Source organism: Oryx dammah, unplaced genomic scaffold, assembly GCF_014754425.2.
Source record: "Oryx dammah isolate SB20612 unplaced genomic scaffold, SCBI_Odam_1.1 HiC_scaffold_28, whole genome shotgun sequence".
In the NCBI taxonomy this organism is placed as follows: domain Eukaryota; kingdom Metazoa; phylum Chordata; class Mammalia; order Artiodactyla; family Bovidae; genus Oryx; species Oryx dammah.
Window position 1 is genome coordinate 41455812 of NW_024070212.1, and position 19782 is coordinate 41475593.

Here is a 19782-nt window from a genome sequence, read left to right on the forward strand (position 1 = left end):
ATACTAATATTCTCCTTTCCTTGCAGGCATGCTAAGTCGGTTCAGTCGTGTCTGACTCTTTGTGACCCTATGCACTATGGCCCACTGGGCTCCTCTGTCCATGGAATTCTCCAGGCAAGGATACTGGAGTGGGTTGCCATGCCCTCCTCCAGGGGATCTTCCCAACCCAAGGATCGAACCTGTGTCTCCTGAGGCTTCTGCATTGAAGGCAAATTCTTTACCACTGAGCCACCAGGCAAGCCCTCTCCTTTCCTTAGAGAATTACAATCTGATATAATAGGCCAGGTTTTCCTCACCATAAGCTATCTATCTGTCATAGAAGAACCCTGATATTACTCATCCTTCAAAGGCCTCTGTGGTCTCTCTAATTCAATGCGTCCTAAAAGCAGTGCTGACAAGATGGATTCCACTGCGTCTGCTCCTCTCCCCTTCTCTTCTCTCTCCTTCAGCATTGATCCACCTTCTTGGCTGCTTATTACTACCTCTTTCCCTTGGTTCCTCCCATCCTGGTCATGCCTACAGCCCTTGATATTTTTCTCTGTTTCCCAGAAATTACATCATTCTCACAGCTTTATCATCTTTTGGAGGAAAACCTCCAAATTTAAGGACTTCTAATTTATGTGACATCCAACCCTGATGTGCACATCCCATAAACTCCCTCCTTCCAACCTGACAACACGGAAACGCCTGCTCTCCCCACAAAAGCCAGTTCTTCTGCCCTACATCTTGTTTCAGCCAATGGTATTAGCAGGTTTGCCGTGACCCAGGCTGTCTTAAAGATGTCTTGGACCCCTTTTTCCTCAGCACCACACCAACCCACGTACCTGATCTGTTGCCAAGTCACAAGGATTCAGAGCTCTTCTTTCCACCACCATTGCCACCAGTTCTAATCAAGGCATTTATTTCTTCCCCCTGAACATTTCAGAATTTCTCTAACCAGGCTCTACTTCCTCTCTAATCTGTCCAAAATAATGCTATCATATTAGTTTTTTGAGAGGGGATATATGTACTCTAGGGTTTCCCAGATGGCTCAGTGGTAAAGGATCTGCCTGCAACGCAGAAGACACAGGAGACTTGGGTTCAGTCCCTGGGTCAGGAAGATCCCCTGGAGAAGGAAACAGCAACCCACTCCAATATTCTTGTCTGGAGAATCCCATGGACAGAGGAGTCTGGAGGGCTACAGTCCAAAGGGTTGCAGAGTCAAACACAACTGAGCGACTAAGCACAGAACACACATACATACTCCAGAACTAGAGGGCTTGATTTCAAATTCCAGGTCTGCTACTTCTTACTTTTACCTAACCTCTCTGTTCCTTATTCTCATCATTTGCACACTAAGGATAATAACAGTTAACTGCCTAAAAACCGACGTAAAAATAAAATAAATTAATAGCTGTGGAACACCGAGCACCTGGCGTGCATTTAAATGCTCGATGAAATGTGCCATTATTTGCAGTTAGCATAGGACCAGTCATACCCTGGACTGCCCCCAAATCCTCAAGAGAGTCCCATGGCATACTAAGGGAACCCTGGCACTCAATCTGCCCAGCTGACCTTTCAGCTTCAGATTACACAGCCCCATTTGAACCTGTATACACACCAGGCAAACCAGAGGTCTCACTATTCCCTGAGGACATTCTAGAGCCTTCCTCCTCATCCTTGCTATTCCTGCTTCTGGGATCTCTCCTCTCCCATCTCTGTCCATTCTGCAAACCAGTCTTAACTCTTCCATGAAGGCTTTTCTGAACCCCCTCAACCAAATGTGTTCTCCCAGCCGTGAATTCCCCCCTGCACAGGGGGTATATATGTGAATCTAGGGCAGTTATCTTTTCTCTCTCTCTCACTGAAGTCCTGTCTTTCTCCCTCCAGCTCTGGCACTCTGTGAAGGTAACATGTATCCATCTTCATTGTAGCCACTATATCATCTAACCCTGTATAATGTTGAAGGTGACCAAAAAATGGAGTTATGGGTGATCAGAACCATAGCTACTCCTGTGGCACAGTAGTTGGGCACCTCAAACAAAAAGATGTACACACTCTGCCCAGACTAAAGTCTTTATCAAAGTTTCAAATGACATCAAAATTTCACAATATAAATTGGATGATCTTTCCAGAAAGTCTTTCTTTACAGAAATACAGTAGAATCACTATAAGAAGAATGTGATTTGAAGTCCTATCCTAAAATAACTAACATTAAAATCATACAAAAATCTTTCCTCATATATAAATATCAGAATCAAACCACTGAGCACTGTGTTTAGTTGACTAAACATAATTTCCTGTTAGATCTAGATCTATCAACTAGCAATCCCAAAAGAAGCAACTGAGACCTTAATGCCTGGGGTTAATTCAGTGACATATTAACCTTCAGCACATCACTGAAGAATTGAACATAATAGCGTATACACTGTGCCTACCCTCAGACTCAAGGGAGGTCCCCAAACTCTACACACAGAAAAAGAAAGCGACAACAATGCACGTTCACAACAGAATGAATACTCCAGAAACACTGCTGGCAGTGACATCATCCAGGTACCTGAGGTCAGGGAGTAGGCAGTGCAGTACTCCATTCTGTCTAGGAGCAGAGCTGTAATCTGACACCAGGGATTTAGACCTCTTTGCTGCAGCAGCTCTGGGCATTCATGAGCAGCAGCAAAGGGCTCTTTCATTCCCACTTTTGCTTCAGCCATTCAAGGAGCATCCTGCTCCCAGCACCAGTAAGAGAAATGTCCTGAAGACATCAGTTTCATGAATACCTCTGATGAAGTGACAATTAAAGATTGTTTTCCCTCACAGAAAAGATATGCTCTGGATGGTCGAGAATACTCTCACTCTTCGAACGCCTGGTGGTACTCACAAATCCTTAGGCAGAACGCCCCAAATCCCCCTTAACAGCACAAGTCCTAAGATGCTTTCTATAATGAATATAGTTCACTTAACTATGTTCATGTAATTGGACTTTTGGTTAAGGCAACAAGAAAGTAAAATTAAATTTTCTGTTAGAATATACTGACTACCCTGAAACACCAGCTCTTTTAATAAAAGGACATAATCAAGCCAACTCAGCCTTCTTATTCCTTACTATTATGTTGCTTTTATTGAATCGAGACTTCTCTCTCTTTGAATTAAATGTTTACTATACTATAATCTTTTTCATGTAGATCAACAGTCTTTCACAGAAAACAATTCCCTACATGCATCTTTCACTCTTAAATCCTAATCCCACAAAGCCAAAGTAACCAAAGAATGTAAATCAGTACTCCTATATCACTTCCTCAAAGGCAAAAATAATGCAGTGACACTTGGGACAATCAAATAAAATAACGCAGCAACTTACCACCCAGGTAAAATCTTACTCATAGATATGACTGGGACACAGCTAAGTGTGTCCCACTTTCCAAATATGAGCTGCACAAACAAAAACATCCTGAGATACAGCAGAAGCCTTGTGAACCGTAAAGCTGAAGCACCTGTAATACACACCCTGCCCTGTACTCTGTAGGTGCTCCAATAAATACCCTATGACTGATTCACATGCCTATTACAGAATCTAGAGAGGACAGAGGGTGCCTCTCCCTGGCCCTGCTCTGGGGAGTGTTAGGAATCTACAGTTGCAGTTTACTGTGGTGGTAGGAAGAACTAATATAGACAGAGGACTAAAAGGAATGAGGTGATGACAGGTTCAAATTACCTTAACTTTCCCTGCACCTCTTCCCCAGCCTCTGAGCCTAAGAAATTGGATTTGTTACTTGCACCACTGGGGAAGGAGAATAAAACTGTCATAAAGGTGCATAGCACTTCCTTACACAAGAGCCAACAAGTTAAATAGCTGAGATTAAAAAAACATATAGAAACTTACTTTTCATAGACCAGCTCCTCATCGATGGAGAAATAGTGGGTATTTACTGTGCTTTTTGGTCTATTCCTTAAAGTAGCAAAATATAACCGATCTGAAAGACAAGTTTAAAAGATGGGAGAAAACATGAGAAGCAGGGAAGCTGGTGGGGTAGCGGGGTGCTAATACACTAGGATCAAAATAACAACTGCTACCCGGTATTTAAAGACCCATTAACACGTGGAATTCTTGCAGAAACCTGATCTCTCCCGAAAAGCCAGAGATCCGAGAGCACACCAGTTAAGAGAAGCGAGTCAAGGGCCAGACTGAGGGACTCAGTGGGGTGCAAAGCTCCCTGATCTCCCTGGTTTCAGGCCAGCGGGAGCAGGTAGAAGCTGAGGGTACCCGTTGAACTGGAGATGCAAGTTTGGTTCAGAAATCTTCAGACCTCTACAGCTCCGGAGACTTCAAGAAGAGGAAGGGAGGAGAGACAGGGGGTGTGGTTGGAGGTGTCCCAAAAACCGAGATCCAGCAACAGTAGGATAAAGGCAACTGAAAGGATCCCCTGGAGCAGAATCCCCTCGAGCCGCTGCGTGCTGGAGCCCGGCAGAGGACGGTGCGGTCTCTTTACCGAGCTGGGAGGCCTTCCGAAAGTGCTGCAGAGGGAACGAGGGACGCAAGAAAGACAGAGAAGCCGGAAGCGGGGGGTCCTCGGGGGAAAGGATAGTACGGAAAAAGGATAAGAGCGCGCGCAGCGATTGCAGTTACACTGGGGGCCCCAGAAGAAGCCGGAGACAGTGGTTGGGACACAGGGGCGAGAAGTGAAGAGCTGGGGTGTCAACAGAGGGTTGGAGGATGCCGGGCGACTGCTCCTCACCTTTCATGAACTCGCAAGCCCCGATTAGTTCCCCTGACTCCGCTGCCATCTTAAGCGAGATACGCACGGGGGAGGGCTGGGTCGTGGCCAGCTGAGGTTACCCGCCCCCGGGGGCTTCCCCAGTGCCCAGGAGCCGGGAAGCTTGCAGTCCGGAACACCGAGCCCGCCTGAGAGAGGCAGCAGGCGCCGAAGGCGGAGGCGGCTGGGGGGTCAGCGCGCCGGGCGCCCCGGGGACATTCCGTGGGGAACCCGAGCACGCTCCGAGCGGGGCGCACACGCCCCGGGCTGTGGCCACTCCGATTCGGACCCGGCTGCTGCCGCTGCTCCACCGCCGCCACGCCTGGGAAACGCAGACCAGCTCTCACGGCCGGGCAAAGTCTTCCCCCGGCTCCCAAAGTGATCATGGAGGAGGAGACGTCTGGCCCCGATCGCGCCCGTGGCTACTCGTGAGGCAGCGGGCAGGACTCTGGTGCCCGCCGGCTGGCAGCAGCTGCTCCGGCTCCTCCTTCGCCACCTCCTTTCAGCAGCAACTCTTCCTCCTCCTCCTCCCCTTGGGTCCGCCCCCAGGCCTTCCTCCCCGCCCTCGCTCAGCTCCCTCCACTTTCACGGCTCCGCGGCCATCCCTTAAAGGGACAGCCCAGCTCCTTTCTCCGCGCCGGCCCCGCGCCCCAGTTACCAGGCGCCCCGCGGGTCACTAAGAGCCAGTTGCTAAGGCTTTGTTGCCGTCTACCAATTGCTGTACGGGATACACGGCCCGGGGCCGAGGAGCCAGGAGGGGCCTCCAGACCAGAAACTTATGAATGAAACGGTGGAGTTGGGAGTGTCCCGGAGAGCGCTGCTGTAGCTTTTCAGGCAAGGATGAGCCCGCGCCCCTTCGTTTTCTGCACCCCACTCCAGAGTTTTCGTCTGTCTCTCTCATTCTCTACTTATCTCACCCCACTCACTCTTGTTCCAAACTCTTGCATGCGCGCGTGCACACGTACATTCTTATAGATATAGGATCTCGGTGCCCCACCTTACCTACAGCTAATCTTTCAACCACTGCCCATCCCACCACTGATGGATCTCTATAAGAAATAAAATCTGAAGGAAAAAAAAAAGCCCTACCTCCTAGCTCAGAACACCTATTGGTTTCCTCTATACACACTGGATTCTGAATTAACTTGTGCTTTGTTCTCACGGGGTAAAACGTTCCCATCCGGTTCCCCGCGTCCTCTCATTTGGGTCGCCGCTGTGGGCGCAAATCATCACAAATGCCAAACCTTAATACTGCTCTGGTGCCCGTGGTGGGCGGGGCGGAGGAACGCGACCAGCCCGGGGGCGGGGAGGGAACCGAGGTATGGGGAGGCGGCCACATGTCCACGGGAAAAATAAACACAAAAGAATTTCTTGACGCCGTCTTAGCTGAAGCGCTGGGGGTGGTTCATCTCAAAGAAGCCCTTGACTTGATTCTGTAAGGCTTTTTGAACAGCTAAAACAACTTTAACGCCGGGTGTCCTACCAGCGTGCTTAATTAAAGGGCAGTCCCTGCGATATGAAAATGGCGCTACGGACCCATCGCCGGAAGAGCATGCGCTCTGAGTGGTTTCTCCAGAAACAGAAAAGGATTTGTGCCAGCCTTTGGTTTCGCAGTCGTTTGTTTACCTCTTGGAGGAAGGGGGCGCGCAAGAGAAGAGACGACTGACTGAAGGAGCGCTCTGAGGCCAACAAGTAAAACTCAATTACTGGTCTTAGCTTTGCTGGCTATCCAACAGGCTGAACAGCCGCAGAAAAATGATAAACGAATATTACTTGGATATTCAGAAAAGATATTGAACATCTCAGTAATTCTAATCAAACAAGCCCTTGCATGATAGTTAAAAAGAAAAACCTACCCTAACATCCACATCTTTGAGACAAGAATCATACAAATTTAAAACTGGGGGACTCAGTAAAGACGACTTCCTGTCATCCCCTAGTCTTGAGTAAAGACTATCTCGAAAGAGTTTTTAAAGCCGAAAAAGTCCTGAAAAGATGAATTCTTTTTTTTTTTTTACTTTACAATTCTGTATTGGTTTTGCCATACAGTGACGTGAATCCACCACGGGTGTACATGCGTTCCCAAACATGAACCCCCCTCCCACCCCCCTCCCCAAAAGATGAATTCTGATGAGTGTTCCACTCTGCTGAGATGCACTTGTCGTTTCACGGGCCCCTGGCATGGCTATGGCATTCTAAAGAACGAAGTATCTCTAAATGTACTGTTCACATTCAACAATTGTCTGCATTTTCCCTGATATTTATTCCCGCAAATCGAGTATCAACAATCATGTCGGCCAGTTCATATTATTTTGCTGAAGTTTGAGACAATATGTGAAAGTTGTGGAAAAGCAAAATATGTGAATATCTCAATAAATTTACCCACTTTGTTTAAAAAGCTAAATTAATCCAGTGCTGGCAATCTGTTTCTAAACTGGATGATGTAAAATTCATGTAGATTAAATTCGTTAACAAAATTTCTAACAACTTTTCATACAAGTGTTGTATTAGAAAAACTGCATTATAAAAAAAGAAGCTCTGGTTCTCATTCAATGCATAAACTTTTCATTTTACTAAGTTAATAGTCTAATGGAAAGAACTCTAAATCTACACTTTCAGGTAAGTCAGATTTAATTAAACAATTCTTGCTATTTTCAAGAATGAATTTATGAAAACATTTTCTTTTATATAAGTCTCTTGCTTAGAAATTTTGGTCATGAGGAGTGAATTATGACTCAAACAAATAGAGGTTCTTAAAATTAAGAACTCAAAATGAAAATGTTTATTTTTTTCTTTAGCATATTTATAATGAGTATTCTAATGAAAATTTTCAAGTTGATAAGACTTTATAATGTTTTTTTGAAACTGCATAAAGGAAAATAAGTGATTGTCCATACAATCAAATCTCTCTAAACCAAAATCTTCACAATCTAAATGGTATTTTAAAAATCCTACAAGAAAAATTGTGAACAAAATAGTGTGCACACAGCACACATACATGTCCAGGTTCTAATGAGATCATAAAACACTTTATTCTCTCAATTATCATGAGGTCAAAGTTCCTAATGGTTATTTCATAATAAAGGCATGATTTCACAGTCTATGGAGGAAGATAATGGGAAAAACTTCTTTCCAATCACTCAATATAAATGTTAGGAACTGACTTTTATCTTAAACATCAATAAGGAACAGTGTTTCACATATAAAGAAAGTACTAAGAGAATTCAGACATCACTGAACTGGAGAGAGGGAAAGTAATGTTATAATTAGAAATTTAACTAAGTATAGAAGTGTTTCAAGTTTGAAAACTTGACTATATTTATTCCAACTCTGCAAACATAGCTTGAATCCTGCCTCTGCTGCCCTGAGGGGCAGTCTGCAGCCTATGCTTATGCACCTGCAGAGCTAGAAAACTCACTGCTGGAGGCAGTTCCAAAATAGGTTATCACTCTCTGGTTCTAATTCTGTCCCTTAAGACTGTGCTGAACACCGTTTGTTTTTCGTGTACATGACAAGTCTTCAAAAATGCAAAGGCCACTTCTTCCTCCTTACTGTTTCCCATATAGAAATCTCCATTTTCTTCAACCTTTTTTTAAATGACATGGATTGCAAGCCCCTTTGTTATCCAGTCACTCTCTTTTCCAACTTGCCTTGGACTGCAAGGAGATCCAACCAGTCCATTCTAAAGGAGATCAGTCCTGGGTGTTCTTTGGAAGGAATGATGCTAAAGCTGAAACTCCAGTACTTTGGCCACCTCATGCAAAGAGTTGGCTCATTGGAAAAGACTCTGATGCTGTCAGGGATTGGGGGCAGGAGGAGAAGGGGACAACAGAGGATGAGATGGCTGGATGGCATCACCGACTCGATGGACGTGAGGTTGAGTGAACTGCAGGAGTTGGTGATGGACAGGGCAGCCTGGTGTGCTGCAATTCATGGGGTCACAAAGAGTCAGACACAACTGAGCGATGGAACTGAACTGAACTGAACTGTATCCTTCATAAAGTTTGTCCCAGGACCCAAAGCAGGCCAGTGGTGACCTGGTGTGACTAGTTCTGAGATCAGAAAAAAAGGCACTGATGAAGATTCAAATGGGAATAAAAGCATTGAAAACCATACAAGAACTGTTTTATTATTTGGCTGCCAAAAATAAAAAAAAAATATTCTCTCATTAGAAGAGAGGGGAAAAAAGTTGCTCAGAATAGTCAAAGGCCTGACAGCTATGATATTTACATATTCAATTCATATTCATTACATATTCATTATTTCTCAGACTATAGTTTTTTGCTCTTTTAGTTGCTTGTTCAGTCATGATGTTATCTACATAAATAAAAGCAAATACACAATATATATGTTGAATTCTTTCTAAAAATTAATTTTCAGTGTAACTGTGAATCAAGGGGCAGTAGAAACCTACACTGTTGAGTAATTTGAAATTCAAAGTAATTTTAATTGTTTCAATATTTTGATAGATTGCTTATCCAATGTCAAAAATAATTTACAGCAGTTTTTAATAAAATACAGACACACAAAAAATTGTAGACAGTGTGGCTGCTCACAGATACTAAGATCTTGGCCTGACCCAGTCTTATTCGGCATCACACTAATTCTATTTAAGAATTTCAAGCCGGAATCAAAGATAGTGAAAACCAGAAGGGACCTGAAAGGTTAGCTAGGTCCAGTTTTCAAGCAGATTCCGTGGTATCTAAGGGAGCAGAGGCCCCAACTGGAGATGGAGGTGGAGAGAGAAGGATGAGCACATAGGATTTCTATATAATATTTCATTTGTAAAAGATGATGTGTCAAAATACAGGAAAGAAAAAAGAAGAAACTGAGGTTCACAGTAAAAAATCAGTTTCCCAAGGTATGTAGCTGATTGGTGGTAGAATCAAGAATTCATTATTTGCTCTATTAACCATCTTTTCGAAGTTTTCCCCTAACTTAGCTTATTGACATTGCTTAGTTCATAGATTCTGAAAATTTTGAAATGATAAAATATCAACCAACAATGTACATTATTAACTATTTTCTTCTAAATTTTAGAGAAAATAATTTAAACTCAGAATGAAAAACTGAAAGGTGCTTAATTATCTGCATTGCTGTTGTTGTCATGTGGCTTCTATAAAATTCTGAATTATTTTTCCACCCCTGTGATTTATCAATAGTATACCAGCATTCTATAGTTTAAGAAATATTGTTTCAGTGAACACTAAATAAAATAATTCAATAATTACCTCATCCTTGACTAATGCAGTCAGTAAAGTAGGATGTAGTTTTAGAAAGTAAAAGAAAGTTCCATGGGCAGGTCACTATACATAAGATGGCTCAATTTGTTGACCACTTTGCTACTTTTTCAAATAGTTTAAAATACAGTTTTTAAATTTACATTGTTTGGGACATCCCTGAAGGTCTAGTGGCTAAGAATCTGCCTGCCAATGCAAGGAACACAGGTTTGATCCCTGGTCTGGGAAGATCCAACATGCCACAGGGCAGTTAAGCCCGGGCACCACAGCTACTGAGCTCATCGGTGCAACTACTGAAGCCCACGCACCTAGAGCTGGTGCTCCGTAACAAGAGGGGCCACAGCAGTGAGAAGCCCAAGCACCACAATGAAGAGCAGCCCCGTCTTGCCACAACTAGAGAAAGCAACAAGGACGCAGCACAGCCAAAAACTAAACAATAAATTAATTAACTTAAAATTTACATAGTTTATTCATCTACACTTATCTGTCATTCCTACTCTTTTTGAAGAAGAAATAAAGAAGTGAACTTTTTTTCTCCAAAACTATATAAAATAATATTCCCCCCACCATTCTTCACCCTGATCACCACTGCTTCAACTTACCACCACCCCTTTTACCATCACCCTGATAAGAAACATCATTAGTGAGCTCACATGTTAATCTTGTTTCCAATGTCTACTCACACATGTACATTTAATACTGTCGCTACTATACTCTATACATGTTTTTATCAGGAAAGCAATAAAAGTTGAGTTTATTGAAAACCAAGCAGAGCGATTTATATCTCGGGTCTCACATCAGTTGCCTATGAGGCAGGTACTATTATCATTCCCACTTTACAGATGAGAAAACTGCCACAAAACAGATGCTCGATGAATATTTGGAGAATAAATAATTGAGTATTTAAAATGTTGGAAGATGGACTTATGTGAATCACTTGGATATGTAAATTGGTTCCTTTGTAGCCTGGATAGCAGAAAAAATACTGGGATTTATCATTGGAAGCCTGGGTTTCAGTCATCACTCTATCACCAAATGTATGCATTATCTTAGACTTTCCTCTGGTGTTAAATGAGGATTATAATAACTTCTAACTCACAAGAATAATTGTAGAATTCAATAAGACTACTATGTTATGATGCCATTGTATACAAACATTCATTACTGGTGTTAAAGCATATATTAAATACTGAATTATTTCCAAAATCTAATGTTCACAAGCCTCCAATTATATCTTTTTGGATCTATGTATTGTTACTTAATTTATACCTAGATTAAAAACAAGAGCAAAATATACACTCACAGGGAAGCTGTTTTTATCAACTGAAGACAATTCCACAGGATACAAGTTAATGTTGTCCTTCATTTTGGATTGCCTGCAGCATGTACTGTCCCTAGAATGTGACTGGGGCCAACAATCCCATTCAAGCAATTTCCACGGATTCCTAAATTGCCCTGCTCTGGCTCACATTCTCTCAGTCGTTCTGTTCCAGAAGCCTGAAACACAAATGTTGTTCCCTGTGGTTCCCGTGGTGACCCTTGGTGCTCCTTTAGAATCTAGGTTTTGCCTACTCTTGTGCAGAAACTCCAGGAGAAAATAATATTCCAACAGACTAAAGGGAGACTCTTGGTTTCCATTTTGCCAATCACAACATGCTTTACAATTATTGAACGATTCCTGATGGTTGTTCTTGCTGCTGCTGTTCTTAACACCTATAATTGTATTGAAAGAAACACACTTAATATCTTCTGTGTAACAAGCCTTCCTACATGAAGATTCTATGTTATTCTTTAGATTATCTAAAGTATAATTTGGACATGTTAGTGTAGAATAATAATGATATGAATAATCTACTGTGCACACAGACAAAAAATAATTTCTGCTTATCCTAAAATATATATAAAATATATAAAAATCTGTTTATATATATACAACATATTTTAGGTAAAACACTTCTCTTCATAACCATGTTTTATTTCCCATAACATCAAGCATACATTTTCTTTTTATATTTATGCATTGACTCATTCAACAAATAGATACTATTTGCCTGGCAGTGTACTAGGTACTAGGATTATTAATACAATCAAGGACAAGGTAGATTGTTTTCTTGAGAAATATACATTCTAGACAGTGATATAGATAAGCAAGTCAGCTCCATAAACAAGATACATGATAGGTTGGAGTAAGTGGAGAGTATTATTAGGAAGCTTTTGGGGACAGCATTAGTGCTGAGAAGTGAGGGAAGACTTCTCTGCAGAAACCTAGACTTGAGCCTGAATAAGGAGGCACTAGTAGTAAAGAATCCGCCTGCCAATGCAGGAGACACAAGAAACGCAGGTTTGATCCCTGGTCCAGAAGCTCCCCTGGAGTAGGAAATGGCAATCCACTCCAGTATTCTTGCCTGGAAATTTTCATGGACAGAAGAGCCTGGTGGGCTACAGTTCATAGGGTCGAAAAGAAGAGCCTGCTGGGCTATAGTTCATAGGGTCGAAAAGACTCGGACACGACTGAACTACTGAGCACACACACACACTCCCCACCCCTACACAAGAGTTAGCCAGATGGAAGGAGCCAGCCTGTGGAGTGAAAAAAGGGCAAGGGAGGTGGGAAGGAAGAAGACGCAAAGAAAGAATCTCAGGCCAAGAAAATAGTCTATACATAGGCTGGGAAACATCATGAGAAAGGCTGCTTTAGAGATCTGAAATAGTTTCATTTGGCTCCAGAATAGAGTGTGAAGAGGGAGAAGAAGGAAAGGAAACTTGGTAAGAAAAGGTTAAAAATTTGGACATTATCCAGAGGCAAGAGGGCACCAAAATTTAAATATATAAAATAGGAAAAGTCTAGTCAGGTGGGGATTAAAAAATTGATGGAAATAGTGTACAAAGTAGTTAAACTAATTCTAAATAGACTGGAGCTTACCCAGTAATCCCCAAAGAAGCAGAATTATAACAATATAGACTAAGGCTCGCCTAATAGGGTTTTTCATTCTTTCCTTTTCTTCTCACTATTAAAAAGACAGTCGAATTTGCCCAATTTTTGCAGAATGTAATTAAGTGCACAAAAGGAAGAGTTATCTGAGATTCTTGAAATTTAATTTATATATATTCAGCAAAGGAAACCAAAAACAAGATGAAAAGACAGCCCTCAGACAACACTTGCAAATGAAGCAACTGACGAGATTAATCTTCAAAATACATACGTACCTCACAAAGCTTAAAACTAAAAAAAAAAAAAAAAAAAAAAAAAAATCCAATCAAAAAATGGGCAGAAGATTTAATACATATTTTTCCAAAGACATAAATGGCCAAGAGGTACATGAAAATTGCTCAACATCACTAATTACTAAAGAAATGAAAATTAAAACTACAGTGAGGTATCACCTCACACCAGTCAAAATAACTATCATCAAAAAATCCACAAACAATAAATGGAGAGAGTATGGAGAGACGGGAACTCTCCTACATTGTTGGTGGGAATGTAAATGAATATAGCCACTATGGAGGGCCTTCGAAAACTAAAAATAAAACAACCATATGATCCAGCAATCCCGCTCCTGGGCATATACCCAGAGGAAAATGTGATTCCAAAAGATACAAGTATGCCAGTGTTCACTGCAGCACTACTTACAACAGCCAGCACATGGAAGCAGTCTAAATGTCCATCGACATATGAACGAATAAAGAGGGTGTGGCCCATACTGATGACGGGATTTTCCTCAGTCATAAAACAGAACAAAATTGTGCCATTTGCAGAGATGTGGATGGACCTAGAGATTGTAATACTGAGTGAAGTAATTTAGAAAGTGAAAACAAATATTGTATATTAACACATATTTGTTGAATCAGGAAAAAATGGTACAGATGAACCTATTTGCAAAGCAGAAATAGAGACACAGACATAGAGAACCAACATGGAAACCAACAGGGGGAGGAGGGGTGGGATGAACGGTGAGACTGGGACTAATGTATACATACTGCTAGGTATAAAACAGACAACTAATGAGAGCCTACTGTACAGCACAAGGAACTCTACTCAGTGCTCCGTGGTGACCTAACTGGGGAGGAAATCCAAAACAGAGGGGGCATTTGCATATGGACAGCTGATTCACTTCACTGTACAATAGAAACAATATTTTAAAGCACCTCTACTCCCAAATTTGTAATAATCTGCATATTAATAAATGTGAATAAGGCAATGTATATTTCCTCTCATTTGTGGGTATTTTTACTAAAGGACCCTAAGTGAAGTTGAAGTGAAGTGAAGTCGCTCAGTCGTGTCCAACTCTTGCTACCCCGTGGACTGTAGCCCACCAGACTCCTCCATCCATGGGATTCTCCAGGCAAGAATACTGGAGTGGGTTGCCATTTCCTTCTCCAGGGGATCTTCCCGACCCAGGTCTCCTGCATTAGAAGCAGACACTTTAACCTCTGAGCCACCAGGGAAGCCCAAAGTACCCTAAGCAAATGTAAAAAGTAAAATATACAAGAATTACACTTTATTAAAATATTCTAATTAACTGGAAAAAGTAAGATGGCATGTGTGAGAAGTTGATTTCTAAAAAGTTTTTAAATTTTTTTTTAGGAAAAATAAGTTAATATGAATAATTTGATTGGCTTCTTAGAAGACAAGTTGATGGTGCCTAAGAATTAAAAAAAAAAAAAAAGTAGAGGGGCTATAGGGCATGACGTGTTGTTTTTGTTCAGTCACTAAGTTGTGTCTGACTCTGAGACCCCATAGACTGCAACACACCAGGCATCCCTGTCCTTTGCTGTCTCCCAGAGTTTCTCCAATTCTTGTCCATTGAGTTGGTGATGCTATGTAACCGTCCCATCCTCTGCGGCCCTCTTCTCTTTTTGCCTTCAATTTTTCCCAGCATCAGGGTCTTTTCCAGTGAGTCGGCTCTTTGGAAAATCAGATGGCCAAAGTGTTGGAGCTTCAGCTTAGGCATCAGTCTTTCCAATGAATATTCAGAATTGATTTCCTTTAGGATTGACTGGTTTGATCTCCTTGCAATCCAAGAGACTCTCAGGAGTCTTCTCCAGCACTACAATTTGAAATCTTCAACTCTTCACTGCCCCCAGAGGGACAGCCATGTCCTCTTCAGAGGGAAAAGTATTCACCAATGTGCACACATAATTTTAATCTAAATGCTCTGTCTGGATTGTACATGGCACCTTTCTTAGTTTTCTTGAGTGGTTTGCCTAGTCAAGCTTTCCCAAGGACTTTACCTCATCACTGCCATTTATAGCATTCCTCTAAAAGTGATTTTAGTACTTAGAACATCATTAACCTAAGTATTACCCACTTGCCTACTGGAAAGGAAAAAAAAAAATCCGGACAAAAAGAACATTCAATTACCAAGCCGATTCAACTCTTTCCTAACGTTCTGGTCTAGAATTTTTTATTTCTATCCCTAAACCTTCTCCTGCTCCAGAGTTCTCCAGCTCTGTACATACTACCACCACGCACCAGTTGCTCAAGGCAACTCCTAGCTAAGAACCATCCTAACTCACCCCCTGCATGTAGTCATTCCTCAAGAATTGCTTGCTCTGCCTTATAACCTATCCTGAATCCTTCTACTTTTGTCTCTTCATCACTTCCCCCTGGACCTCTGCAATCCACAAGACTTGTGTTTTGATCTGTAGGTAGGACTCAAGGACTATGGTCCAAGGAATTCTTTCACCACTGTGTCCTTTAAAGGTGGGAGTGGGGGGTGGGCAGTTACTTTGTTATTTCTTCCCTTCATTATCCCACAAAGGTATCCTGGGAAAGATATATCTAAAAAAGCCCCTTACTTTTTGTTACTAAACACAGTTGGTCAATGATGAATGGGCTTAGAAGTTAGGTGATGAGAAGGCAAATTAAAAGCCTATTTGTCAGTTTTGGGGACACTAATATTTTCTTTGAGTGAAAAGTTTCTTATGTAATGAGATAGAGTTTACATAGAGTAGCTGCTGCTAAGTCACTTCAGTCATGTCCGACTCTGAGCGACCCCATAGACAGCAGCCCACCAGGCTCCCTCGTCCTTGGGATTCTCCAGGCAAGAACACTGGAGTGGGTTGCCATTTCCTTCTCCAATGCATGAAAGTGAAAAGTGAAAGTGAAGTCGCTCAGTTGTGTCTGACTCTCAGCAACCCCATGGACTGCAGCCCACCAGGCTCCTCCATCCATGGGATTTTCCAGGCAAGAGTACTGGAGTGAGGTGCCATTGCCTTCTCCACATAGAGTAGAGGCTAAGATAATATTTTTAGAACTCTGAGATATACAGTGATGAGATTGAATCATAAGATATTTTTGGATAATAATATTGGTTCTGAAGTGACCATACAAGAAATTCAAAATGTGGAAAGCAATTTCTGAACACAATAGAGGACTGTTCTATAAATGACATTAGGATAATTGGTTAGAAATATATGGGGAAATATTTGTTTCACCCACATTAGAATGGATTTCACATGTGTAAAAGAGTTAAATATTTTAAAAATCAAATAATTGAAAACAATACTAATCATTTACCCAATCACTTTAGGAGGTAAAAACTTAGGCTTAATAGAAGAAATTGCAGAGGAAAATATCAACAGGTTTGACTGTAAAAACTTAATCACAATGAAAAGATAAGCATCAAATCAGAGAAAACATTTTCAGAAAAGATGAATATAAAGAGTTATGTTTTATGTAGAAAACATATACAAACCTATATAAGAAATCACAACAATCACAGTTGAAGCAATGTACCTTTTCTGTCTTTAATACAATAAATTAAAAAATATGGAAAGGTTAAATGTATAAGATTATAACTCATCAAATGAATTAACTATTATGAAAAAGTCAAAGTGATGATTAGGAAGGTTATGTAAAGACATATATATAGCAGATAATTGGTTATTTTACTGATTATGCTCATTATTATTTTTGAACACCCGTTATGTTCCAGACTATATGGCAAGCCTTTCACATACATTATCATTTAACCACAAAATTAGTCATACATAATCATTTTCAGATGGTCACACTGAGGCTCAGATATGTTCAAATGTGTCCAAAATTGAATAGTCAATGCACCTGCAACTAGAATCCAGGTATGACTGTCCCCAAAGGACATCCCTTGAACCATTATAGTATGACATTCTGTATCAAGTTCTACATTTTATGATATTACTAAAATTGTTGTATTTTAATACTATTCCTAAGAAACAAAAATTAAGACACTTAAAAGGTAAATAAAAGGGTATACATCACAAGGATGGCCCTGGAATTGACGATTACAGGTTATTTGTATATTATATGCTGCTGCTGCTGCTAAGTCGCGTCAGTCATGTTCGACTCTGCGCGACCCTATAGACGGAAGCCCACCAGGCTCCTCTGTCCCTGGGATTCTCCAGGCAAGAATATATAATGTTTTATTATTGTTTTATGACTTTTAAAAAGTTTTATAAAGAACAATGCCTTGGTTTTAGAAAAATATAATATATTATACAGTTTATATCAGGCCCTACTCTAAAACTTGACAAAATAACACACTAAAAAAATATACGTGCCCATTTCATTTGTGAACTTCCTTGTGATTTCAAATATAACTGTAAAAATAAAATCATGCATTTCATTTGAAGAGTAATTAATTTTGACCAAGCTATAAAAATAGTTGCTCTGTTAGGGCTGTGAGTTATGAGACATAATTTTTTTACATTTTTTTAATGTTGTTTATAAGATTATTTTAAGAATAAATAAAAAGAATTTAAACTAACATGCAAAAAATGTTTTTAATACGCAGCCGCAAATGAAGGTTCATATCCTTCATTCTATGTTGTTGTCATTTAAAATTTCAGCAATAGGATATTGTATGTGAGAGTTAGACCATCAAAAAAGCTGACCACCAAAGAACTGATGCTTTTGAACTGTGGTGTTGGAGAAGGCTCTTGAGAGTCCCTTGGACAGTAAGAAGATCAAAGCAGTCAATCCTAAAGGAAATCAGTCCTGAATATTCATTGGAACGACTGATGCTGAAGCTGAAGCTCCAATACTTTGGCTACGTGATGCAAAGAGCTGACTCATTGGAAAAGACCCTGATGCTAAGAAAGATTGCAGGCAGGAGGAGAAGGGGACAACAGAAGATGAGATGGCATCACCGACTTGATGGACAGGAGTTTCAGCAAGCTCTCAGGGTTGGTGATGGACAGGGAAGCTTGGTGTGCTGTAGTTCATGGGGTCGCAAAGAGTCAGACACGATTGAGCGACTGAACTGAACATTGCACCAGATGCTAAGTTCCAGTTGCAAGGGAGAAACATCACATATCACCAAGCAATTCTCTTCCCTTCAAATGCATGAAACCTGGCCTTATCTGAACAAACTCGTTTCCTCTGCTTTATGTTGAACTTTCCTGCTCTCTTTTCTTTTGACTAATCGACTTTTGGAGGGCCTTCTTTACTAATTCATCAGATATACCCAAGCAGGTATGAATCCTGATTGTAGATGAACATGGTTGATCCACACACTGGGACCCCCACTACTCAGTAATTTGGGTAAAAGACAATGAGGGTAAATGGCAGTCGGCATAAAGACAGGGCCAGATTCAAGGCATATTTAGGAAGTGTAATGTAAAACAGACGTACACAGAAGTTGAGGAGGGAAAGAGGAGCCCAGAATAACTTCCAGGACTGTTACTCTGACTGACTGGATAGGATGTTCACGGGAAATAAAATGAGTTCAGTCTGTGTCATCTAGAATTTGAAGTATTTGCGGGGAAGTGAGATGGAAATACATATTAAGCACTTGAATATATAGATCTGAAGTTCAGGAGACGTGGATAGGCTTGACTGACAGGTGTAAGAATCACTAGAGAATCGGTAGCCTAAATTGCAGGATAAGCATGGTGAAGGGAAAGAGTATGGCCTCTAGAGACACTCTCTGAGTCCAATCCTGGCCTTCTTCTTCCCAGAGGTAAGACCCTAGGCAAATTATTAACCTCTCTGTGCCTCAGTTTCCTAGTCCATCAAACGGGAATAATGAGTACCTACTTCATAACATCATTAAGATAAAACCATCTTGTTTCTTTAGAAAAGTACATAACACACAGTAAACATTCATACACATAGTTTTTCAAGCAAAAGTTATCTCTAAGAAAGAGTATATGAAATCAACTATGCGTGCATGCTGTCGCTTAAGTCATGTCAGACTCTGCGACCCTATGAACTGTAGCCTTCCAGGTTCTTCTCTCCATGGGATTCTCCAGGAGAGGATTGCTAAAAATAAAATTAATTAATTAATTTAAAAGGGTACATTTCCTGCATTTTAAAGGCATTAGCACTCTATGAGCATTGCCAAGTATACGAATGAGAGTAAAGCCTAATTTCATGCAAGGTGAATTAACTTTGTATCTGTGGTATCTAGTCATGTAAAGTCTAGGAAACTATAAATTAGACAGTAAAACTCAGTGCCCTTAAGTGATTTTCCTTTTGGAACACTTTATGAACATTAATTATTCAACCTAGAATCTGTGAAGTAGACACTATTTTATGATCAGAGTGGTTTCACTCCTCTTGAGAGCCTGTGATTTTTTCTAAGGCAGCAAACTCAAAACTTTTCAAATGTGAGTGAGGCTTCTTTATAACCAGAAAAGGATACCAGACCCTTTAAAATGCAGGAAATATACCTTTTTAAAATTAATTATAATTAATTTTTATTTTTGGATGAACTGGGTCTGGGTTGCTACGTGCTTTCTAGTGAGGGATTTCTTTAGCTTGGGTGAGCAGGGGCTACTGTTTGTTGTGGTACACTGGCCTCATTGCAGTGGCTTCTCTTGTTGCAGAG

The 19782-nt window shown here is 40.9% G+C and overlaps 1 protein-coding gene across 3 annotated transcripts in view; it reads right to left on the reverse strand.

Moving 5' to 3' along the window:
* CDC14A (cell division cycle 14A) overlaps positions 1 to 5230 on the reverse strand; it is a 183825-nt gene extending 178595 nt beyond the window's left edge. For all 3 annotated transcript variants that reach the window (XM_040232221.1, XM_040232219.1, XM_040232222.1), the window contains exons 1-2: positions 4713 to 5230; positions 3860 to 3950 (exon numbers count right to left, since the gene is read on the reverse strand). In XM_040232221.1, the coding sequence (XP_040088155.1) occupies positions 3860 to 3950; positions 4713 to 4761 (140 nt within the window). In that variant the 5' untranslated portion in view covers positions 4762 to 5230. The remainder of the gene's footprint in view (positions 1 to 3859; positions 3951 to 4712) is intronic.
* Between the last annotated feature and the right edge of the window lie 14552 nt (positions 5231 to 19782).